Genomic DNA, 26,203 nt, shown 5'->3' with positions numbered 1-26,203 from the left:
TCCTCTCTTCGATCGCTGGATTCTCCTGTTCATGTCTTCACTGCTGATGGTACTCCACTTTCTGTTGCTAGTAGAGGCAATCTTTCCACTCCTTATTCTGTTCCTGATGTTGCTCATGTTCCTCGACTTACCATGAATCTGTTTTCTGCTGGTCAACTTACTGATTCTGGTTGTCGTGTCATCCTTGACGTTGACTCTTGTTCTGTCCAGGACCGTCGCACGCACACTCTGGTTGGGGCTGGCCCTCGCCGCCGTGATTCTCAGGGTCTTTGGGAGTTGGACTGGCTTCATGTTCCTTCCGCTGCCACCACCATCGCCAGTTCCTCCGCTTCTGTCGCCTCTGTTACTGGTTCCTTCAAGCAGTGGCATCATCGACTTGGTCATCTGTGTGGTTCTCGGTTGTCGTCTTTAGTTCGTCGAGGTCTTCTGGGGTCTGTCTCAGGAGATGTCTCTTTAGAGTGTCAGGGTTGTCGTCTTGGCAAGCAGATTCAGTTAGCATATTCACATAGTGAGTCAGTGTCTAAGCGTCCTTTCGATTTAGTCCATTCTGATGTATGGGGGCCGGCTCCTTTCGCTTCGAAAGGTGGTCATAAATACTATATTATTTTTATAGATGATTTCTCTCGTTACACATGGCTTTATTTCATGACTTCTCGTAGTGAGGTGTTGTCTATTTATAAGCGTTTTGCTACCATGGTTCATACTCAGTTCTCTTCACCCATTCGTGTTTTTCGTGCTGACTCCGCTGGCGAGTATATCTCTAAGATGTTGCGTGGTGTCCTTGCTGAGCAGGGTACTCTTGCCCGGTTCTCTTGTCCTGGTGCTCATGCTCAGAATGGTGTGTCTGAGCGCAAGCATCGTCACCTTCTTGAGACGGCTCGTGCGATGATGATCGCCGCCTCTCTTCCGCCTCATTTTTGGGCTGAGGCTATCTCCACTTCCGCCTATCTCATCAACCTTCAGCCGTCCGCTGCTTTGCAGGGTGGTGTTCCTTTTGAGCGTCTTTTTGATCGTTCTCCCGATTATTCGATGCTTCGCTTGTTTGGTTGTGTTTGCTATGTTCTTCTTGCCCCTCGCGAACGCACCAAACTGACCGCTCAGTCTGTTGAGTGTGTCTTCTTAGGCTACAGTGATGAGTATAAGGGCTATCGTTGCTGGGATTCTATCAGTCGTCGGATGCGTATCTCTCGAGATGTGACTTTTGATGAGTCTCGTCCCTTCTACCCACGCCCATCTTCCTCGATTTTTTCAGTGGAGGATATCTCTTTCCTCACTTTTCCTGACTCACCTATCACCCCCGTCGCGCCTGTGCCTATTCGTTCCACTCCTCTGCTTCTCCACCTCTAGTCGATTTGCAGCCACCATCTTCTCCGGTCTCCTCGCCTAGCATGTCACCGGATTCTACACCTTCATCTCCGGTGACTTCTTCGTCCCCACCCCCCGATTCTACCTTGGCGATTCCTCCTTCTATTGTTCCATCTTTTCCTCAGTATTACACTCGTCGTTCACGACCTGTGGATGCCTCATTGGATGAGTCGTCCTCTTCCTCTCAGCCTACTTATGGCTTGCGTTCTCGTCCTCGTCCGCCTGTTGATCGCTTTGGATTTCCCACCGCTGGTGCTGCTGTTCTTGAGCCGACTTCTTATCGTCAGGCTGTTGTTCATCCTGAATGGCAGTTTGCGATGGCAGAGGAGATTGCTGCTCTTGAACGCACTGGTACCTGGGATCTTGTTTCTCTTCCTCCTGGAGTCCGTCCCATCACTTGTAAGTGGGTCTACAAGGTTAAGACTCGCTCCGATGGTTCTCTTGAGCGTCACAAAGCTCGTCTTGTGGCTCGTGGTTTTCAGCAGGAGCATGGTCGTGATTATGACGAGACTTTTGCTCCTGTGGCCCATATGACCACTGTTCGTACACTTCTTGCCGTTGCCTCTGCACGCCACTGGTCTATATCTCAGCTTGATGTTAAGAATGCCTTTCTTAATGGTGAGCTGCGTGAGGAGGTGTACATGCAGCCACCCCCTGGGTATTCTGTTCCTGATGGCATGGTATGTCGTCTTCGTCGCTCTCTCTATGGCCTTAAGCAAGCCCCTCGCGCCTGGTTTGAGCGTTTTGCCTCTGTGGTCACTACTGCTGGTTTTTCAGCAAGTGCTCATGATCCAGCCTTGTTTATTCACCTTTCTCCTCGTGGTCGGACTCTTCTTCTTCTCTATGTTGATGACATGGTCATCACTGGGGATGACCCCGAGTATATTGCCTTTGTAAAGGCCCGTCTTAATGAGCAGTTTCTTATGTCTGATCTTGGACCTCTTCGCTACTTTCTTGGGATTGAAGTCTCTTCTACCTCTGATGGCTTTTTTATATCCCAGGAAAAGTATATCCAGGATCTTCTTGCTCGTGCTGCTCTTACTGACGAGCGCATTGTTGAGACTCCTATGGAGCTCAATGTTCACCTCCGTGCTACTGATGGTGATCCTCTCCCTGACCCGACGCGTTATCGTCATCTTGTTGGCAGTCTTGTCTATCTAGCTGTCACTCGTCCGGACATCTCTTATCCGGTTCATATTCTGAGTCAGTTTGTCTCTGCTCCCACATCGGTTCACTATAGTCATCTCCTTCGTGTTCTCCGATATCTTCGGGGCACGATCTCTCACCGTCTATTCTTTCCTAGCTCCAGTTCTTTACAGCTTCAGGCCTATTCGGATGCTACGTGGGCTAGTGATCCTTCTGATCGCCGTTCACTTTCTGCTTACTGTGTTTTTCTTGGTGGTTCTCTCATTGCCTGGAAGACGAAGAAACAGATTGCAGTTTCCCGTTCGAGTGCTGAGGCTGAGTTGCGAGCCATGGCTCTTTTGACGGCAGAGGTGACTTGGTTACGGTGGTTACTTCAGGATTTTGGTGTTTCTGTGACTACACCGACTCTGCTCCTATCTGACAGTACATGTGCTATTAGCATTGCGCGCGATCCTGTGAAGCATGAGCTCACCAAGCATATTGGTGTTGATGCTTTCTATGTGCGCGCTGCTGTGCAGGATCAGGTTATTGCTCTTCAGTATGTGCCTTCCGAGTTACAGTTGGCGGATTTCCTGACGAAGGCCCAGACTAGAGCACAACATGGCTTTTATCTCTCCAAACTCAGTGTTGTTCATCCACCATGAGTTTGAGGGGGGGGGGGGTGTTAGAGTTATAATATAAGTCATGTACCCCTTTGTATTTATCCCGTTGTATAAGGGGTTTCCTGCATATGTTCCACACCTGTACATGTATATATATCGGCCTATGGCCTCATGGGAATACAAGTTGCATATTTTCCTAACAAGGACATGGCGAGTTGGGAACAATTGGGTGCTGCAGCAGCCCCTGAGCTGAGGCCTCTAGGATCATGCGTTGGAGGATATCGGCAATAATGATGAAGAGGTAAGGTGAAACGGGGTCGCCTTGTCTGAGACCATTTTTACATTGAATCCAGTTCCTGGGAACGCCGTTAAGAAGAATAGCCAATTGGCCAGAGTCGTTCAGCATCATAATCCAACGAATCCAAGTTTCTGAAAAGCCTTTGGCTTGAAGGATACGATAAAGACTCTCCCAAGAGACAGAGTCAAAGGCTTTCCTAAAATCCAATTTTAAGACTAAGGCCGGGCATTTTCTTTTGTGGCAAGCTTGCACAATAGCAGCTGCGAGAATGAAGTTTTCCGAGATACACTGTCCTTTGATAAAGCCGGAATGATCCGCATGGACAAGATCACGAATAACCGGCTGAACTCTAATAGAAAGGCACTTGGAGCAGAGTTTGACCGAGCAGTTTTGAAGGGAAATCGAACGCATCTGGTCAGGGTCAGTTGTGCTAGGTTTTTTGGGGATGAGGACAATGTAAGCTTTGTTGATACGCCTAAGATCTGCAGAGCAAGAGTAGAAACTGTTGAGAAGGGATAGAAGGTCGTTTTTAACTAGGTCCCAATTGGCCTTGTAGAAAGCTGGCCCAAAACCGTCTGGTCCGGGGCTAGCATTATCGTTCATGTCGAAGAGGGCCGTTTTAATCTCCTCGAGAGAGAAGGGGCGAGTCAAATCGAGAGACTGAGAGGGTCTTAGACGAGAACCGGATACTAGCTCGTTTAGATTGGGAGGAATAGAACAGGCTATAGGGGTACCAATGACAAGTTTAAAGTAGTCACGAAGAGCACGATGCTTGCCGGAGTGGGAAGAGACCTTGCTACCATCTATGTTGAGGGATTTAATTTGGTTTTTACGCAGCCTGATCGTAGAGCAAAGATGGAAGTAGTCCGTGTTCTCATCACCGAGCACACAGTCCTTGATTTTAGCCCGTTGCCGCCAGTAAACAGCAGCTAGGGCGTTGTGCCGGTGAAGGGACAGAGAAACCTGCGTGCGAAGAGAGCGTTCTAAGGAGGAGAGCGAGCGGAATTCTTCTATTTTGTCTAGGAAGGTGATGACCTTGCTTGACCCAGGCCTTAGCAGCTGCGCGCACTCTCTTAAGTTTGAGACATAAGTGGCCCAAGTGGGTAGATGGGACAACACTATTCCAATTTTGCAAAATGATGTTCATGAAAGGTTGTAAGTGCAGAAGGCCGTTGTTGAACCGGAAGACCGAAGGCGTGGGAACTTTGGACGCAGCAATGAGAACAAGCGGCACATGATCAGAAGTTGACCGGCAAGCGGACGTGAGTGTGGAGTCCGGGAGGAGGAAACTCCAAGCTGTGTTGACAAAAGCCCTATCCAAGCGCACCAAAGTCGGGGAGTCTTGTTGGTTAGACCAAGTAAATAGCCTATCGAGAAGGGGAAGCTCCTGAAGATTAAGACGGTTTAAGGTAGACGAGAAGAGCAAGGCTTCGGAATGGTTAAAGTTGTCATTCGAGCGCTCGTTTGGCTTTAGAGTAAAGTTGAAATCGCCTAAAAGAGCCCAGGGGCCGGTTACAAAGGAGCCCTGCCGGAGGCTATATACACATGTTACCTGAACTCTGAATTCTGGTTGCACACACCTGTTACACATAGCTGTTGTCTGAATTCTGCTTGCATACACTTGTACTAGTACTATAATGTACATGGTCTGAGTTGTAGCATAAAATTTGGTCTGTTTGGTCGGAACCGAATACCATCCTATAAAGACCGAAGACCGAATAGTGGAGAACCGAGAAGACCGACATAATTTCGGTCGTCAATTATGGAAGACTGAAAAGACCGGACAGAGCAAACCGAGAAGACCGAACACTTGGGCTTAGCCTTGGCAGTCCTTTTTCCAACAAATCTCGTGCCTAAGCAACCTCTCACGTGCTTGTCTTGTCTTGAAGCCAATCAGCCTGCTGCCTTAGCTCGCATGGGTTGTGTTCTCTTGCTCCCGTGCTTGGGCCACACGCGCTTTCCATGCTGCCTAGACCTCGCGTGCAGCTCGGGCCTGTGGGCCTGGCCCTTCCACACTGCCACACCACGCGCTGGAGTGTGCGTGTTACGCCGCAGCCGCTTTGATCGATCTCGTTGGCTTTCAGATACTGAGAACACCTGCTGCTACATGATTCCACCACCGCCATGATCAAGCAATCGACCTGCTCCTCTTGATTGCTTCAGTAAAGATTACAATACGACCAACGTCTGCTTCTGGATCGCAACTCGCCGACGACTTCGTCCGGTATTACGACCGCTTCCCGCAGATTTTTGTGCAACCTCGCTCTGATACCCCTTCTTAAAATTAAAAACCGAGGTATGCAGTTGATCTTACCGAGGACCAAGCAATCACATGAGGCATGACACCGAGATTTGTTAACAAGGTTCACCGAACTCGGCTACATCCCCATGATACTGACGCAATACTGCACCCCGCCCTGGCGCGGGCACACGCCGCTGGCTCCCCCTGTGTGTCTGTGCTATTATGTTGGCATAGGTTACATCGTGTGTGTACCCCACATGATATAGGTGTCTACCCCCACATGATATAGGAGGCCTAGGATACAAGTGTCCTACAAGGACACAACTCCATACCCTGTCTACACTCTACACACCGTACGACTCAGAGTCCAACTTTAATCTACCTTGGACAAAATATTCGACAGAAAACAACACATGGTGCGTTGACTGCGTTGACTGATGCCAAACAGGCGCTATTTTTCAACAAAAATACCCTCAAAATTATATCTTCGAATTCGAAGAAGCCTGGGGGCTCATAAGTATCTAAGCCGGGGAGGGGGGGGGGGAGGGGACTGGCATCCAGAGTGGGCAATAGACGTAGCCGAGCAGCAACCGGTAGACACGTACAACACTGACGTTGTGGTAAGCTGTGAGCGGCTGGGCCTTTAAAATTAGAATATATATTTTTAGGGTCTATTCTTTTTGGAAAACAGAGTGTCTGTGTGACCAGATTTTCATGCTTATAGGACCTAGCTGACATGCCTTGAATGCTGGGTTCTCTATATATTTCTCTATGGAAAAAAGAATTATAGCACAAATAACAAATACATATAAGTATGGGAAAATTAATTCCTTATCAAAATTGGAAGTACCGAACTACTCCCTCCGTCCCATAATATAAGAACGTTTTTGACACTAGTGTAGTGTTAAAAACGTTCTTATATTTTAGGACAGAGGGAGTATTAAATTTGTAAAAGAAAAACAGTACATTTGACAAATGGTGGTTATCAAAGTTGCCAAAAGGATTTCACCTAAAACGACGACCAAGTGGAATTTGCCAATCCTTGAAATCAACAACAGAATTTGCTTGGGAAGCCTGAAAATGTAAAACAGTTGTTATGTCACAAACGAAACATAATTTTATGTGAACTCATCAAAGCTAACTTATTTCCAAATGTAGAAACTCAGTAATGAGCTTTTACACGTAATTCTTTTGATCACATTGCAGGCATACAGACCATGCCATTGTTCTTTCGACACAATCTTTTTGTTCTCTTGAAAATATATTTTTCAGTTTGTCAAGTCAATCAATTAAAACTGCAGGGGATAATTTTTCTTCGTGGACTGAATACTCAAATGCTTTGCATACCATTGTTTGAAAAGAAACACTTTGTTACATCGTGGTTTGGGAAAAAGTGGCCAACCGCACACTCGTACACGAGGATGGGGTTTACTCTCCAGGAATAGTATCACCCAACACTTTGGCCCTAACCTGGGCGATTCCCATCTGAAAGTGCATCTAGGCCACCATAGTGGCTTTTGATATTTCAGGACAACAAATAATTTACTCTAGTGATGATCAGCTGAAGTCCAAAAAGATGCTAGTTGGAAAATGGTTTTCGACCCCTTAAAATCTTTGCAAAGAAATTAGCATGATTATGGACTCTTTAGACTTTTGTGATCCTGGATCACTTTGAGTCATAAATATGCCAATACTATCAAAATGGGAATCTTGACCCCAGTGAGGAGAAGAAATTCTTGCTAAGTGCTCAAACTCAAACCTTGAAAAACTCGATCAAATCTCAAAAGTTCCATTCTTAATCTTCTGTGTTTTTTCCTGATTGGAGCCACCAAGTGTTAGTTGTTTGTCCCTCCAAGTGAGTTCAGAGAGTTGCACCAGTGATACTATGTGCATTCGGACACTCTAAGCGAGGTGTTCGAACTAGACAGGATGCCACAGAGGTTAATAGCTCTTGTTTGGAACCTCCCAGTGAGCAACATTTGGAACCTCTGAGACTATGTAGCCTGACTCTCATGCTTGCTCTATTCCTCCGAGCAGAATCCACCTGGACAATCCATCTCAGGTGTGTGTAATACTTCCAGTGGTTCCAGATGTTGCCGGTGGTTTCAGCGGTCTTGCGGGTGCAGTCAACCAGCAGCTTGCCGTACCACCCAGCACCTTCATGAGAGCTTCACGATGGTGCAAGAGCACGCCAATGCCCAAGCGTGAGAGAATTGATATGCATAGGAATGTGCAGAGGTGGGAATCGATCAAGGAGTAGACTGTTACGCACATCGGCCGGTGGACAGGGGCACACTGGCCAGGGTGACCAGTACTTAGGGGTAGCTCGCGGCCGTGACAGCAACGGTGAGCGCGCGCTGCTGCTGCTTGGGTGAGATATTCCATTGGACAGGTGGTGGCTACCACTTATCCACTTTTAGGACTTACATGTGCACCGCTTATCCACTTTTAGGACTTAGATGTGCTTTTTCATACTTATAGAACCTCCGGTGCATTTTACTCCACTAGGAAAAATAGCTCCCGGTAGCAAACATGTCCAGTGATAACCAGCGGGTTACCACTGGGATTTGGAAACTGGGGATCAGACACTGGTGCAAAGTCCCTAAGCCTAAGGAGATTGTCTCAAGACGCTTGACGCCGTGACCACTGTAACAGCAGCAGTAGGGCAGTTGTACAGTTTTTTGTTTCTTGGCTTGTTTCATTCGGTTTCTCCGTTTCTTTGCTTAGGTTTCGTTCTTTGTTAAATTTTAGTTTTTTTTGTCCCTTTGAGTTGTATAAGATGCACATCGTTTCGACACTTTCTCCTAATACAAAAAGACATGCGCTTTGATGCATGTACGAGAAAAAAAGATAAACGAACAAGCATCCAGAATTCAGTTCAGAAAGTAGATTAAAATCCACTTCCATGAAATGATGAAAATCTCTAAGAGAAAAACATAGAAAGGGAAGGAGTTCTTAACCTTATTCTTAAGAAACTCTGGATTTGTAGACAATGCTTCTACAAGATAACTCCTGTCCTGTTCGTTATATGTGATGTCAGTTTGTGCAATATCAATATTGATATACTTAGAAAAAACAAGAAACCTGAGATTATTTAGAAGCGCAAATCATGTTATCCCAATTGGAACAGTATCACATGGCTTACTTTAACCCATAGCAAAGAACAGTCGAAGTTTGTGAGGAACCATTTGTGTGCATTCATATTGAATGAATCAGCCTTTTCCACTCCATCAAGGTGATGTCGATACTCTGGGCATATACAAGCACTTCCAGCGTATGCAGCATCAATGTGGAACCACATGTCATGGCCCTACCAAAAATCATAAACAGAAATAATTAGTGAAAGTACATTCATGAATAACAATATGTACAATTTGCACAAGTCATATACAAAAACAAGGTTGCTAATAACAGTGGGGGTGCAACCAACATCCCAAAAACATGCTCCAGAAAAATCCCAGACATAGGACAGTATCAGGTTCCCACTAGAGAGCTGATAAATACCTAGTTCTAGCTCTACTGCAAATTTAGATTGATTGGGATTAACATATGGACAAAAAAAATCAATTTACAAGGATTATTTTTCAAAGTTCTGGTCCCATATAAAATTTCTGCGAAACACTGTTAACCTACCAGCTACCAGTTACTACCCATCAATTTGCAGACTTGTTCCTCAGAAGTGGACATAACTAGGTTTCGAACTAGCACCAACACAACTGTGTTGTTTTCTATTCCTGCCTGGCAGAAGATCGTCAATTTTTTGGAAAATACTTATAGAAAATATAGCAAGAGAAAGTATCAAATACAGACTGATTATGTTACTTCATTATACAAATATAATTTTCCAATTATCACAACCAATGGGCCTAAACACCTGTGCTATGTTTCCTAGTTCAGGCAAGGGGTCCACGGCCGATGAAGATGTTGTGCCTACCTGAAACAAATAAGAGCTTTCCTTAGAAAGTAAATAAGGAGCAAAAATATGTGTTACCAGATAAAAAGATAAGCTTATTACACATCGGAGAACACCATCATGTTACAAAGAGTGGTTAGAGATAAGGATCCCAGTTACCCAGGGGATAAGTATCTTAGTTACCTTTTGCAAGTAGGGATTTTACTGATCACTTGCATATAATTAGTTTCCTGGTACACAAGTTGGTAGTTCCTTAATTTTGTGGTAAAGCGTTGGCTGTCTATCTAACAAATGTCAGCAAGAAACCCAAATATATATCTTCCTACTATTCTGTTACAGCGTTATGCAGTTACCTATTCTATCACCTCTGCTCTGGAGAGCCATGGCTAGAGTGATAGCCCCCATCAAGCAATCCGGCAATTTTCAAACACATTTAAGGATCATACTAGTTTAGTATTGGAGCCTGGTGATCTTCACCAGCGAGCATGATCCTGGAAGGGTTCGTTGAGAACCTCCACGTCAAAACGAGGGCTTCAACTTCGGCGGCAAGGGGGGTGCTTCTAAACGCGGTGCTCTCCGCCCTCCCGTCCTACGCCATGGCTGCCCTGCAAGGCTGCAACTTCCGGAAGGGATGCCTGCTGCGCTGTCGGTTCTTCTGGGCCAGCACCGACGTGGTCACCGGCACCCAATGCAAAATCGCATGGTCGGAGATTTGCCTCCCGCTTGTGTTGGGAATATGCCCTATAGGCAATAATAAATGTTATTATTTACTTCCACATTTATAATTAATATTTATTTCTGTGCTATAATTGCCATGGTTCTTGAATGTGAGATTTAGAGGAAAACTCATAAGCATGTATGTGGAAACATAAACACAAAAATAGGTTCCTAGTCTTGCCTCTAAGACTAGATCATGTGTTGCATGATAATCCCGTTTTCTTGGTCATAGGTCATCGTTAAAGTAACCAGTACATGTGCAAATAGAAGCCTATGTAAAGGGGAAACTACACAGCTAACAAATACACTGGACACATACCACACCAGTAGGTGGTGTTGGAATTATCTAATGTAAACAAACTGCCACCACTGCCTTTAGTTGGTCGCGAGATCTTATGGGTTTCACCTCTAGCCTACCCCAACTTGTTTGGGACTAAAGGCTTTGTTGTTGTTGTTGTTGTTAGGTCATCGTTAAAGTAACTACTACATATGCAAATAGAAGCCTATGTAAAGGGGAAACTACACAGCTAACAAATACACTGGACACATACCACACCAGTAAGTGGTGTTGGAATTATCTAATGTAAACAAACTGGCACCACTGCCTTTAGGCCTTTGTTCAGTTACACCCCTTGTCAAAGGGATTGGAGAGGATTTAAGGGGATTTTGACTTGTAGAGGATTTAATCCCCCTCAATCCCTACCAACCCCCTCCAATTCCCTGTCAACCGAACAAGGCCTTAAGAGTATCCGACTGGGAATGAAGAGTTCAGATTTTATTTTATTGTCAGCTTAGATTTGCCATTGTATGGTTTTAAGCCTTTAAGGCAATATCTTTCGGGTGGAAATAACTGCAAACCTGATTCTGTGTGGGAGCAGTTCGTATATTGCAAATGTTAGATGTGTATAGCCCTTTTCGGTTTATCCCCATTGTATAAGGGGTCTCTTGCACTTTACCCTACACATGTATATGTATTGGCCTTTGGCCCTCCTGTGAATGTAGTTGCTCACTTATCCAACATGGTATCAGTTGCCAGGTTCCTCTTCCTCTCCCGCACGCTGCAGCTCCGTGCCTAGCTTCCTTGTCGCAGGCCACCTCCTTCCCCGTCGCCGGCCACCTTCTCCGCGCCCGGCAGCCCTCCTGCTGCTGCTCTGCCCAAGCCCGCGTGCTCAGTCCGCGCCGCGCCCCAGGCCACGCCCTCCCCGCCAGGCCGCGCCCCAGCCGCGACCAGGCCGCGCCCTCCCTGCCCGACCGCGCCCCGGCCACGCCTCTGGCTGCCGCGGCTCCTCCCGCGCGCGCCCAGGCCGCGCCCTCTCCACCCGAGCGCCGCGCGCCCCGGTTGCGCCCTCGTCTTGCTCCGCGTCGGCTGGCCACCGCTGCTCCATCCGCTGCCGCAGGTGCAGCCCAGGGCCGGCCCTCCTCCTGGGCTCCCCCTTCCTCCCGATTCGGGGCTGCATCGGGCTAGCGTGAGGCTCTCAGCCCCGATCCAGATCGGGGAGAGTTGACCCAAAAAAAAAGAGAAGAGAAAAGCAGAGTTTCCTCATGTCTTCTTCCGGCTATGTTACTGTTCCGCGGTGCTCAGTGATCTTCGATGGCACCAACTACGCTGAGTTTGTGGGGTTCATGCGCATCCATATGCGTGGCCTTCTTCTGTGGGGTGTTCTTTCTGGCGAGGCCCCCTGTCCGCCATGCCCTGTTGCGCCCGTGGCCCCAATCCCACCGGTGCCGCCAGTACTTGCTGCTGAGGCTTCTCAGGCTGACCGGGATGCAGCCAAGGCCCTTGATGATGCTGCAGTTGATGCTTATGATCAGCAGGTATCTGCTTATTCCGATGCTCTTTCGGTATACCGTGATGATCTCTCTGCTTACACTCAGTGGTGCAATGACGATGCTCGTGCTGCTGCTGTTCTCACTGCGAGTGTCCTCCCTCAGTTTGCCTCAGAATTCATGGGACTTGGCACAGTTGCAGTGATGTGGTCTTATCTTTGTCAGTGCTATCAGCCCTCTGGCGATGCTCTCTACCTATCTGTGGTGCGTCAAGAGCACGCACTCCAGCAAGGTGACTCCTCTGTTGATGAGTTCTATTCGCAGTGCTCTGCCATCTGGCGCCAGCTTGACTCTCTTCGGACAGTTGTTTGTGGCACCTGTCGTTGCTGTCAGACTACTCGGTCTAATCTGGAGTTTCAGCGGGTCCATGAGTTCTTATCTCGTCTCCGCTCTGAGTTTGAGCCCAGACGTGCTCACTTGCTTGCTCGTGGTCGTGTTCCTATCTCGAAGGTGCTTGCCGAGCTTCGTGCTGAGGAGACCCGCCTTCGCTCTGCTGGTTTGCTGGTGGTCCCGTCTGTGTTGGCTGCTCGGGCTCATGTGTCGTCTGCTCGGCTCACCGCTCCACCGCTTCTCCCCACACCTTCAGGGGGGGTGGGTCGCCCTGCTTATACTGAGAGGAGCCGGTCGCGCCGTGACACCTTCTGTGGCTACTGCTCTCGGCCAGGTCACCCAGAGTCTGATTGCCGTGAGAAGAAGCGAGACCAGCGGCGCTCCTCTTCCAGCGGGACTCCTGGATCTTCCTCGACCCCGTCACTCACTGACCTGGACATTCTGAGGCTCAAACGTCTCTTGGCTTCCTCAGGCTCTTCGTCGACTGGTTCAGCTGCTGCTGTGATGGCATCCACTTCTCCACCACCGCAGGCATCTACACAGTCAGGTACATCTTCGTGGGTTCTGGATTCTGGAGCCTCCTTTCATATGTCTTCTGATTCTTCCGCGTTGTCTTCTCTCCGACCTCTTGATTCGCCTGTTAATGTTCTTACTGCCGATGGCACATCTCTTCCTGTTGCTAGTCGTGGTATTCTTTCCACTCCATCTTTTTCTGTTCCGAGTGTTTCACATGTTCCTCGCCTTACCATGAATCTTTTTTCCGCTGTCCAACTTACTGATTCTGGTTGTCGTGTCATTCTTGATATCGACTCTTGCTCCATTCAGGATCGTCGCACCAAGGCTTTGGTTGGTGCTGGCCCCCGGCGCCGTGAGTCAGAGGGCCTTTGGGAGGTTGACTGGCTTTGTGTTCCTTCCGCTGCCACCACTTCTGCCAGCTCTCATGCTCTTGCTGCCTCTTCGTCTGCGTCCTTCCAGCAGTAGCATCATCGCCTTGGTCACATCTGTGGCTCTCGCTTGTCTTCTTTAGTTCGTCAGGGCCTCTTAGGGTCTGTATCTGGAGATGTCTCCTTACATTGTAATGGTTGCAGACTTGGCAAACAGACTCAGTTACCTTATCCTACTAGTGAGTCTGTATCTCAGCGTCCTTTTGACTTAGTTCATTCTGATGTCTGGGGTCCTGCTCCCTTTGACTCGAAAGGTGGTCATCGCTACTATGTTTTGTTTATTGATGATTTCTCTCGCTACACTTGGCTCTACTTCATGAAATCTCGTAGCGAGGTTCTCCCTATATACAAACGATTTGCTGCCATGGTTCACATCCAGTTTGCCACGCCCATTCGTACTTTTTGTGCTGACTCCGCTGGAGAGTATATCTCTCAGTTGTTGCGTGGTTTTCTCGCAGAACAGGGTACTCTTGCCCAGTTCTCATGTCCTGGTGCTCATGCTCAGAATGGCGTTGCCGAGCGAAAGCATCGTCATTTGCTTGAGACGGCTCGTGCGCTGATGATTGTTGCTTCCCTTCCACCCCATTTTTGGGCTGAGGCTGTTTCCGCATCCACCTATCTCATCAACATTCAGCCATCGACTGCTCTGCAGGGTGGTATTCCTATGGAGTGTCTCACTGGTCGCCCTCCTGACTACTCAACTCTTCGTACGTTTGGATGCGTGTGCTATGTTCTTCTTGCCCCCCGAGAACGCACCAAACTGACTGCTCAGTCGGTTGAGTGTGTTTTCCTTGGCTACAGTGATGAGCACAAGGGCTATCGATGTTGGGATCCTGTGGGTCGTCGCTTGCGCATCTCGCGTGATGTGACTTTTGATGAGTCTCGTTCTTACTACCCACGTTCTTCTTCCTCGAGTTTCTCTGTGGACGACCTTTCTTTCCTTCTCCTTCCCGATACACCCTGCTATGTGCCTCATGTGTCACCTCTTCCTCCGGCACCTCTCATTCCTTCTCATTCACCACCGACCCCGTCTTCTCCATCCTCCTCCTCCACCTGTCCACCATCCTCTCCAGTCCGTCGCCCTCCCTCACCGTTTCCTCTCCACTATACTCGTCGATCTCGTACTGAGGATGTCTCCTCTGACGAGCCTTCCACCTCTGGTGCACCTCCTCTCACGCCTCCCCTGGTTCACAACCTCCGTGCTCGGCCTCGCCCCCTGCCTGATCGCTACTCCCCTGATCGGTACGGTCTCTCTGTTATTGCTGAGCCCACTTCCTATCGGACTGCCATGACTCAGCCTGAATGCAGCTTGCGATGGCCGAAGAGCTTGCTGCTCTTGAGCGCTCTGGCACATGGGATCTGGTTCCCCTTCCTTCCAGTGTCCGTCCCATCACCTGCAAGTGGGTCTACAAGATTAAGATTCGCTCCGATGGTTCTCTTGAGCGCTACAAAGCTCGTCTTGTGGCCCGTGGATTTCAGCAGGAGCAGGGGCGCGATTATGATGAGACATTCGCTCCTGTCGCCCACATGACCACTGTCCGCACTCTTCTTGATGTGGCTTCTGTTTGTCAGTGGTCTATCTCTCAACTTGATGTTCAGAACGCTTTTCTCAATGGCGAGTTGCGTGAGGAGGTTTATATGCAGCCACCACCGGGGTACTATGCTCCTGATGGTATGGTCTGTAGACTTCGCCGCTCCCTATATGGTCTCAAACAGGTTCCTCGCGCCTGGTTTGAGCGCTTCGCCTCTGTGGTGACTGCCGCTGGTTTCGTGCCCAGTGATCATGATCCCGCATTGTTTGTTCACACGTCTCCTCGTGGTCGGACTCTTCTTCTCTATGTTGATGACATGATCATCACTGGTGACGACTCTGATTACATTGCCTTTGTTAAGGCTCGCCTTCGCGACCAGTTTCTCATGACTGATCTTGGTCCACTTCGCTATTTTCTTGGGATTGAGATCTCCTCGACCTCTGATGGCTTCTACATCTCCCAAGAAAAATATATTCAGGATCTTCTTGCTCGCGCTGCTCTCGGTGATGAGCGCACAGTTGTGACTCCCATGGAGCTCAACGTTCAGCTTCGTGCCTCTGATGGTGACCCTCTCCCTAATCCCACTCGCTATCGTCACCTTGTTGGCAGTCTTGTCTATCTTGCTGTTACGCGTCCTGACATCTCCTATCCTGTCCACATTCTGAGTCAGTTCGTTTCAGCCCCCACCTCTGTCCACTATAGTCATCTCCTCCGTGTTCTACGATATCTTCGTGGCACGATCTCTCAGCGCCTTTTCTTTCCCCGCTCCAGCTCTCTTGAGCTCCAGGCCTACTCTGATGCTACCTGGGCTAGTGATCCCTCTGATCGACGCTCGCTGTCTGCTTATTGTGTCTTTCTTGGTGGCTCTCTTATTGCCTGGAAGACAAAGAAACAGACTGCAGTTTCTCGCTCGAGTATAGAGGCTGAGTTGCGAGCCATGTCTATGCTGACGACTGAGGTGATCTGGTTACGGTGGCTACTTGAGGATTTTGGTGTGTCTGCTACTACCTCGACTCCCTTAATGTCAGACAGTACTGGTGCTATCAGTATTGCACGTGACCCGGTGAAGCATGAGCTCACCAAGCACATCGGTGTGGATGCCCACTTTGTGCGTGCTGCTGTGCAAGATCAGACTCTCGCTCTTCACTATGTGCCCTCTGAGTTATAGTTGGCGGACTTCTTCACGAAGGCTCAGACTCGAGCGCAGCATAGTTTTCTTCTCTCCAAACTCAGTGTTGTCGATCCACCATGAGTTTGAGGGGGGGTGTTAGATGTGTATAGCCCTTTTCGGTTTATCCCCATTGTATAAGGGGTCTCTTGCACTTTACCCTACACATGTATATGTATTGGCCTTTGGCCCTCCTGTGAATGTAGTTGCTCACTTATCCAACCGCAAACACTAATGTTCATATCTGTTACAATGGCTTATATGATCAGGGTATCCTGGTTGCAATCCTGGGACAATATGGTATAGAAGTTACAAAAACTTCATAAATAATCAGTAGTTATAGAAAAGGGATGTCCTATATCCAGTGCAAAATGTAAGGATCAAATTCAATCTCATTTATGAGACACAAAAAAGACAACTGCTTAGTGACCATGCAATGGATACCAGTAGTGCATTTTGTCTTTTTTATCTTGTAGATGAGATTGAATCACTCTCGTAGAACTACAAGTTATTTGAGGTTGAATTGAAACCTGTACTACTGCTTATTATCATGGAATTTACAACTTGAGGAACCTTTCCATGTAATATTTTCCCATTGTCAGAAACTTGCATCGCGAACTACATTATTCAACATTACTTACATGACCAATAGGATAAACAGACGCTGGTCTAATATCAGGATTTCAAATTTTTAGTAACTACTCCCTTCGTTCGTAAATATAAGATGTTCTAGCTTTTTTCTGAATCAGATGTATATAGACATGTTTTAGTGTGTTTGTTCACTCATTTCAGTTTGTATATAGTCCATATTGAAAATATACAAAACATCTTATATTTGTGAACGGAGGGAGTATATATATTTTTTGACTCGTGAGGGAGTATATATTAACTTAAGTAGTTCATTAAAGTAGTCTCATGTTGAGATGTAAGCAACTTGATCTGTTCCATGCGCTCAAGGCCAGTATATATACATGTACTAGAGAGGAGATACGTAGGTATCCTAATACAAATGGGAAACAACAATGCATATATCTCTAGCAATATCAATGTCAAAATTCACATACAAATTTTCCATTATCTAATTCAAAGAAGTTTGCATACGAAGAAAGCATGGCTTATTGCTTACTGTTGCACAGATGAAGAATGGTATCAAACCAGATGACAAGTCAACGGAAATGGCCTCTGACACTGCTTCAGGTGCAACAGCATAGTTCTTACTACAGTCAGCTTTGACAACTCTGAAGTTCTCTGGGAAAATTCCTGCAACCTTCAACAAAAGAATGTTACCTCAGGTCAACAGAAAATAAAATAAAAAGTACATGAACATAATGCATATTTATCTAACTACCTAATTGTAATTCTTTGAAATAACTTCAAACCTGAAGAACAGAAAAGACAGGTAATTTATTCATAAGAAATAACTGGAAAACATTCTAGTGGGACTTTGGTTGGATTATATCTGGATACCTGGCATGCCTTTTGCAGAGCAGAATGTGTCTGATCAGATGCATAAACTACTAATTTTTCAAGGGATTTTTTCCCATGCTTCTTTAAAGTTCTATCTCGTGCAGCCAATAGTACAACAAGAACTGCTTCACTGGCAGTACCCTGGATTACTCCTCCACCAGGCGCTGCAAAGAGGGATGCCATAGAGAAACTCAGAAGCATGACTTTAGCTAGGAACACAAGTCCGCAATTTTTACACCAAGGAAAAACATATACATGTACTATATCAAAAGATAGCAGCGAAGCACTCCCTCTGTAAAGAAATATAAGAACGTTTAGATTACTACCTTAGTGATCTAAACACTCTTATATTTCTTTATGGAGGGAGTAAACATTCTGCTAAAGCAGCATCTATAAAGTAGATATCTCAGATCAAGGATAGTCCAAATCACGGTCTGAATCACATGATTCTAGGATCACATCAAAATATTTCGATTCCAATCCACGTAGGAGGATAATCAAGTGGCAGCTGTAACTCTAACTGGACCACATCCCCCAGTTAGTCTTACAGAGTTGCCGATGTCTACCGAGAAATCTATGCAAGGAGAGAGAGCACATGCATGCATGAAGGAATCTCTCACCTCATGCTTACATCATCGCATTAATTGCTAAATTCCATTTTTGTAACATGATTTAAAACCGTTAATCCATTTTCACCGGCGAGTTCTTCTCAACGAGGGCTTCAAAATAAGATCCCATGTTGGCGCGTTTTGATGAATTTTTTTTCGTCGCTACTGAAAGGATCGATATAGTTGACTAGAGGGGGGGTGAATAGGCAACTAACAATTTTTAGCTTTTATTTACCAAATTAAACTTTGCATCAAAATAGGTTGTCTAGATATGCAACTATGTGAACAACCTATATGATGCAATGACAACAAGCACGAGCAAGTAAGATATATAACTCGAGTAAACTTGCGAAAGTAAAGGAATGAGATAACCAAGAGTGGAGCCGGTGAAGACGAGGATGTGTTACCGAAGTTCCTTCCTTTTGAAGGGAAGTACGTCTCCGTTGGAGCGGTGTGGAGGCACAATGCTCCCCAAGAAGCCACTAGGGCCACCGTATTCTCCCACGCCCTCACACAATGCGAGATGCCGTGATTCCACTATTGGTGCCCTTGAAGGCGGCGACCGGACCTTTACAAACAAGGTTGGGGCAATCTCCACAACTTAATTGGAGGCTCCCAACGACACCACAAAGCTTCACCACAATGGACTATGGCTCCGCGGTGACCTCAACCGTCTAGGGTGCTCAAACACCCAAGAGTAACAAGATCCGCTAGGGATAAGTGGGGGGAATCAAATTTCTCTTGGTGGAAGTGTAGATCGTGGCCTTCTCAACCAATCCCGAGCAAATCAACAAGTTTGATTGGCTAGGGAGAGAGATCGGGTGAAAATGGAGCTTGGAGCAACAATGGAGCTTTTTGGGGGAAGAGGTGAGTCAACTTTGGGGAAGAAGACCCCTTTATATAGTGGGGGGAACAAACCAACCGTTACCCCACTTCTGCCCCGAAGAGAGCGGTACTACCGCTGTGCCAGCGGTACTACCGCTTGCCACTATAAGCGGTACTACCGCTCCACATCGCGGTACTACCGCTTGGCCCACAGCGGTACTACCGCGGTGGGAGGGCGGTACTACCGCACAGGAGCGGTACTACGGCCCCCCACAGCCGCCGCCAGTACCGTAAAACCCGACACGAAAAAGGAGCCCTCGAATCGAGGCGGTACTAGCACGAGACCACCGCGGTACTACGGCTTGGGGCTACTAGCGGTACTACTGCTCTGGAGTGGTACTACCGCACCCAGAGCGGTACTACCGCTTGTGGCACCCAAGCGGTACTACCGCTCCGTCCCGCGGTACCACCGCTGGGACCAGAGTTAGTACACACATGGGGGCTACTAGCGGTACTACCGCTTGTAGCACCCAAGCGGTACTACCGCTCTGGCCCGCGGTACTACCGCTGGGACCAGAGAGGGCACAATGAGAAGAGAAACAAGCCCATCATCGAAACGGAAAGGCTCGGAGGGAGGGGCAAAGGAAGTGTACGTGATGATTCCGCCCTAGCCTTTCCAAAACGGACCCCCTCTTGATAGTACAGTGATCCCTATGAAACTAGTCCACCAAACTAATCCGAAAGGACTACACCGTCTTCGCTTCAAGCTCCGAGGGGAGGGAATCGTCTCGTGCCAAAAGGATGAATCTCTGAAAAACACTCAACGCACACGATTAGTCCGCAAAAGCATTGTCATCAATCACCAAAACATCTTAGGGATAAATATGCCCTTACAGCTACCATTTACCAGATTTGAGTACCATGTAGAAAGCTAAAATATATGTGCATTGCATCCCATGTTGGCGGTTTCAGCGCTACTAGGCACGAGGAGGAGGAGGTTAATCTAGATGGGCAGGTGGTACCTCAGAAGGACACCTTTCGATATTTGGGGTCAATGCTGCAGAAGGATGGGGATATTGATGAAGATATGAACCATCGAATCGAAACCGGATGGATGAAGTGGCGCCAAGCTTATGGCGTTCTCTCTGACAAGAGAGTGCCACAAAAGCTAAAAGGCAGGTTCTATAGGACGGCGATTCGACTTGCAATGTTGTATGGCGCTGATTGTTGGCCGACTAAAAGGCGACATGTTTTTTCTTTTTTTTACCAAAAAGGCTTTCGCCCCGCTTTATATATAAAGCACCGATCAACAATCACCCGGTACAAACACACGCCACCACAACACACGCACACACCGAGGGCAGGATACATAGGCGCTGAGCGCAGCAACATCACCCCTAGCACTACCGCCGCGAAGAGATGAAGCCACATATGACGAACCATGGGCTCCAAGGCGGCGCCTTCAGGAAGGGAACGACACCAGAGCGCCGTCACCGTCCGATCCGAGGATCAGAGTTTCCCCTGGAGCCGCATGACGGGCAATGAGAGCCGCGACGACGCCTTCAAGAAGGGAACGAGCTTCGCCGCCGCCGGTCCGTCCGAAGAAAGAACAGGTTTTCACCCTAGCCAACACTCACCGCCACCCAACGCCACACCCCGGCTGCCACGCCGCCCAGACGGCCATGGCCACCGGGCAGCACCAAGCCACGGGTTCTGCCAAGAGCACTGCGCTACCACCACCAGGGCCGCCGCCCCAGCATCCAAGACCTTGACACCGCCTCACCCGAGACCCGCCGCTACCCCAACCAAAGAGACGAGCGGAAAGGTTCCACCTTTCGCACCCCTGGGCGACCCCCAGCGTCGAGACCCAATAGGCCGGCCAGAACTAGCATCCATCGGCCCGTCCTGCAGCCCCGAGCGCGAGACGAGCTCGGTCCTGCAACACTGTGAGGGGGACGAGGTCAGTCCTGCTGCACCGTGCGCGAGACGAGCTCGGTCCTGCCGCATGTTAAACAGTTAGGTGTAGCGGAGATGCACATGTTGAGATGGATGTGTGGTCACACAAGGAAGGACAGGATCCGGAATGATGATATATAGGATAGAGTTGGGGTAGCACCGATTGAAGAAAAGCTTGTCCAACATCGTCTGAGATGGTTTGGGCATATTCAGCGTAGGCCTTCAGAAGCTCCAGTGCATAGCGGACGGCTAAAGCGTGATGATAATGTCAAGAGAGGTCAGGGTAGACCGAACATGACATGGGAGGAGTCCGTAAAAAGAGATCGGAAGGACTGGAGTATCACCAAAGAACTAGCCATGGATAGGGGGTGCATGGAAGTTAGCTATCCATGTGCCAAAACCATGAGTTAGCTACGAGATCTTATTCAGCTCTAGCCTACCCCAACTTGTTTGGGACTAAAGATTTTTCATACTGAGTTACCCGATTATTTCACTATCTGATTTGAAAATTGTAGCCAGTGTCATGTAATGGCGCCCGCGGAAAAGAAAGAAACGACCACATGTTTTGATGGAGTAGCTTGAACAAGTAGTTAAGGATTCTATGCAAAACTAGACCAGACAAAAAAAAAGGGCAGCCCAGTGCACGTAGGTCCCACTTGCGCAGGGTCCGGGGAAGGGTCCGACCACTTTGGGTCTATAGCACGCAGCCTTTCCCTACATTTCTGCAAGAGGCTGTTTCCAGGACTCGAACCCTTAAAACTAGACCAGACACTCAATATGTTTTTTTTAGGGACAGACACTCAATATGTTAAGGAAGAAGGAAACAATAAAGAGTAGTTGAATAAATACAGAATGGCAACGCACGATAAATAAATACCGAATAACCAAGTATGCAAAGTTTTCATGCAGTATTTGTCAATCAAACATTCTCATTCATTTTTTACCTAGACATGCCAGTTAATTATGAGGTGATACATATTATAGAAGAACCAAATTGCAAAAAATAATGTTGAGATCAACAAATAATTTATGTATCAAACCACAATATATGGTTGCATTCTTACCATCTGACAGAAATTGGCTTGGAAGCTTAAGCATTTTTGCAAACCAGTCTAAGACTATAACCTCTAGCTCAGTTGCAGCAGGAGAGGTTATCCAGCTGAAGCCAACGATGTTAAAGGCAGCACTAAGCATCTCCCCCAGGAATCCAGCAGTGCTGCTATTTGAGGGATAGTACGCAAAATAACTTGGACTTTGCCAATGAGTTACTCCAGGTATTATCTTCTCACGAATATCTGGGCATCAGAACAATTTGCTGAATAAATGAAGGTTTCTTTTAGCAAACACATGGAATGCAATTGATAACCTAAATTCTGATATCACTTCAAAGTAGACTGGAAAGAAGATCACCGTCAAAAAGGGCATCCAAAGTATCAGGTCGGTTAGGAGCTGAATCTGGAAGAAGTTCCTTCAGATATCCTGGCTGCAATGAAATGGATGCACAAATCTTAGTCAGTGCCAACGATACTCCTTCACACAATCCATCTTCTCTAGATAAAGAGTAGTAAATTTGACTGTTTTCTTAATTTTTTAATCGCAACGTCACCACTTCACAACATGAAGGACCCAGAGTTTTCTAACCGTTAAAATGTCATTAGTTGAACTAGAAAAGGCATGAAAGTCCGATTCTGGGTGAGTAAAAAAATATGTCGAGTCTTCAGTATCAATTATCTGAGAATCACCTAATGTGCTATAGCCATGGCCCATGGGACTTATATTTGTTATATCTGTACGTGTGTGCGATTAAAACTTAGCCATACCCGCGACTGCATTCCCTCAGTGGCACAATCAGTAGTACCACATTACCCCCCACCATCTGCACTTTCTCCTCTGTTAGCCACACCATCTATTGTATGTAAATTTTGACAGTTCTGAATTTCCATTCACTGTATTCGCCGATGCACGGCACCTTCTGAACCGCAGTCCCCATTACTTACTGTCTTTGTGATCCTCGGTAGTCAGTCCTCCACCCCAACTTCCTCATACTCCCGGCAGCATCACTTTTAATATTTGTTACGGTGACTCGTAGCCTCCATACACATCTGAGATATAGTCTTCATAGTTCTACCTCTCTGTTCGATCTGGTCTGTATGGTTTTCCCGCTGCAAATCAGGCAACAGATGGTAACAGGATTCCTGAGTGGCAGCTAAGTATGCCAACACTGAAGGCTCTGATTGTTCAGTATTGCATCTTATATCATTATTAGTAGCGGGGTTATATACTCCATACTAGAGAGTTATTTACAGAACACACGGATTAAAGCTAGTAGATGGATCAATCAATAGGCCAAGTCATAATATAGGCGATAAGGGTGAGGAAGCAGCACGTGAGCAAGTTGTACTGCAGGATTAGCCGAGAGTAAGAGTGGTCGTGCCTGGACTTGGCTGAGGACGGGAAATGTCTCCATGGATTTGTAGTAATCGGCGATGAAATCCACCATCCGGTGCCCGCACTCCCGTAGCTGCTCCGCGTCCATCGGCCGGAGCGACCCGCCGCCGTCCCCGCCATCGCTGGTACCGCTCCCGTCCCTTAATTGGCAACAACAAAAACAACATAAAAGTTTAGCGCAGGGGCATTGCGCCACATGGAACTGCGTACATGAGGATCGCGAGATGTTCACATGATTGCGAGGGTTTGCAACGCGATGGCAGGAGGGGGGAGAAGAGGATACGGTGGTGGAGAGAGAGGCGCCAGACGTGGGAGGAAGAGAAAAGGGGTGGATTTTTTCAGTTGGGGTTTAGAGCAGCGACAACCGAAGGTGGACTAGGAGCACTGGCGACGCAGCCCTCCGGAATCACGGCCGATCCTCTGCCCGCTTGGGAAGGGATGCGTGCCACTTTTGACGAAATGATTGTTACGACGCCTAGAACTAAACAGTGTACATACCTGTGATGCAGGTGGGACACTTTATCAAAAAAAATGTAGGTGGGACAACATATAGTAAATTCGGCAGCTGAAATCCGCAAACATTGATCTACATTGACTGAGTGGAAGACTTATGCACGTCGCCTTGATTGTAAAACAGTATATGTAGGTAAAAGATGTTCGTGGGAGAATGTTTGTTACCGTCAGAAACTAGCTGTGTTAGGAATGAAAAAGATGTGAAAGTTCACTGTCAGGAGTAAGAAAAACATGAAGATCCAGGATACACTATCGAGTCTACAGATCGTGATAAAAATGGATATAGGTAAAGAAGAATTCGAGTCGACAAAAGATTCGCTTGAACACGATTGAGATTAACACTAATGGTAAGCGGTACAAGTTAAGAAGCACGTAGCAACCACATCCGGTGCTTATAAGAAGAAAATATTACATAGTACCTGCAAAAACTAGTCCGGCGCATGCGCCCAGAGGATGATCCCCAGTTCATTTATTTCATCATACAGACATATCAATTATATATAAAAACATCTAGTTTCCAGGAAAATACACAAGAGCTCTTGGGTGCTTCTCTTCGCAAAAAGAAAAAAGCTCTTGGGTGCTCCACACCCCTATACGGAAAGTAATCATAAAAAATACCAAAAATTCAAAAAAAAAGCTGAATTTTGGGGATACCAAACCTGGGTCCCCGATCTACTCCCGTGTGAAATTTCGTGAAAAAATACAAGGAAACGTATCCGTGGCAAAAAAGACAAAAAAATTCCTATGTATAGAAAAATACTATTTAGATGGATTTTTGTTCGGACAGTATTTCATTCACCACGGATATGTTTTTTGGTATTTTTCATGAAATTTCACACGGGGGTGGATCGGGAACCCATATTTGATATTCCAAAATTCCAAAAAAAAAAAATCTTGGTATTTTTTTAAACAAAATGTTTGTATGGAGGTGCGGAGCACCCGAGAGCTCCAAATCCTCGTCCCTAGTTTCCAGGACTAGTTGTTATAACATGTACACATTAGAGACGAGCATCACATAAGGTAAGATTGTGAGAAGACAACGGATTCAGGCAACCTTGCAGCATACGAGCAGCATAGTGACAGTGGCAATTAGAACCATCTAACAATGGGATCGAGCATAGAGGAAGAAGATTGGAGCTGAGAATGAAACAACTGGGGGGAGATATGATGTGGTGAAGAAGATGGCCGTTTTTATGAGCATGAGGAAGGAGGAAGATGACCGTTACCGTGACAACATTGAGGAAGAGAGAGAGCATGTGCATTAAATTCAACCAGGTGGTTTGGGAGTTGTTAGGTGAGGGCGGCTCCACCACAAGAACTTTGTGAGACAGGGGTAGAACCGTGTGGACTTTAGCTCTAATTTACTGCACAGTGGAAAGAGAATACGATGTGATAAAGCAGTGAATACAATGCATCTATTATAGTGGGTGAGGATCCCGATGTGACTGGATGTGCAGGATTCCAGTTAGCGTCGTCGTTGTGTGCTCCTATGCAATTTCGAGCGACAACCACACTCGCCTAATTTGGCCCTCTCTTTTTGTCCACGGATGGATGGATGCGTCCTTGCATCCGCAGAATAGGCTCGCTCCTTTTTCTTTTTTTGATTTTGAAAAGGAGATAACCCCGGCCTCTATCTAGAGTCATATATTATTATTATTTTGTGAGAAAACTTCCAATCTATTCATTTTCAATCATGGCAATACAACGGACACCAGAAATAATTAAAATTACATCCAGGTCCGTGGACCACCTAGCAACGACTACAAGCACTGAAGCGAGCCGAAGGCGCGCTGCCGTCATCGCCCCTCCCTCGCCGGAGTCGGGCAAAACTTGTTGTAGTAGACAGTCGGAAAGTCGTCGTGCTAAGGCCCTATTGGACTAGCGCAGCAGAACAGCAACCGCCGCCGATGAAGAGTAACATAGATCGGAAGGGTCTAACCTGAAGAAACACAAACGTAGACGAACTACGACCAAATCCGAGCAAATCCACCAAGGATAGATCCGCCGGAGACACACCTCCACACGCCCACCAACGATGCTAGGCACACCACCGGAACGGGGGCTAGGCGGGGAAGACCTTATTCCATCTTCAGGGAGCCGCCGCCGTCTCGTCTTCCTGAACAGGACACAAACCCTAACAAAACTTAAAAAACACCTAAAAATGAGTCCTCCCACCGGCAAGGGCCGGGATCCACCGCGCCGCCATGGCCTTAAGGCCACCGGAGACGAGGCGGATCGGCGGTGGAGCCGACGAGAGGCAAAGAAACCCTAAGCTTTTCTTGGGGAGTCCAATATTATTAAG

The 26,203-nt window shown here is 47.3% G+C and overlaps 1 protein-coding gene across 4 annotated transcripts in view; it reads right to left on the bottom strand.

Annotated features, from left to right (window-relative positions):
* The window catches only part of LOC123120269 (tryptophan decarboxylase 2), a 33,305-nt gene extending 9,432 nt beyond the window's left edge, over positions 1 to 23,873 (bottom strand). For all 4 annotated transcript variants that reach the window (XM_044540238.1, XM_044540240.1, XM_044540239.1 and 1 more), the window contains exons 1-10: positions 23,621 to 23,873; positions 23,375 to 23,528; positions 22,351 to 22,423; positions 22,005 to 22,235; positions 17,552 to 17,715; positions 17,211 to 17,351; positions 9,528 to 9,587; positions 8,799 to 8,963; positions 8,614 to 8,670; positions 6,663 to 6,727 (exon numbers count right to left, since the gene is read on the bottom strand). In XM_044540238.1, the coding sequence (XP_044396173.1) occupies positions 6,663 to 6,727; positions 8,614 to 8,670; positions 8,799 to 8,963; positions 9,528 to 9,587; positions 17,211 to 17,351; positions 17,552 to 17,715; positions 22,005 to 22,235; positions 22,351 to 22,423; positions 23,375 to 23,528; positions 23,621 to 23,622 (1,112 nt within the window). In that variant the 5' untranslated portion in view covers positions 23,623 to 23,873. The remainder of the gene's footprint in view (positions 1 to 6,662; positions 6,728 to 8,613; positions 8,671 to 8,798; positions 8,964 to 9,527; positions 9,588 to 17,210; positions 17,352 to 17,551; positions 17,716 to 22,004; positions 22,236 to 22,350; positions 22,424 to 23,374; positions 23,529 to 23,620) is intronic.
* Positions 23,874 to 26,203: the final 2,330 nt, after the last annotated feature.

The sequence above is a fragment of the Triticum aestivum genome, chromosome 5D (assembly GCF_018294505.1).
Source record: "Triticum aestivum cultivar Chinese Spring chromosome 5D, IWGSC CS RefSeq v2.1, whole genome shotgun sequence".
In the NCBI taxonomy this organism is placed as follows: Eukaryota; Viridiplantae; Streptophyta; class Magnoliopsida; order Poales; family Poaceae; genus Triticum; species Triticum aestivum.
Note: the sequence above shows the minus strand (reverse complement) of the source record. Positions and strands in the feature narration are given on the sequence as shown.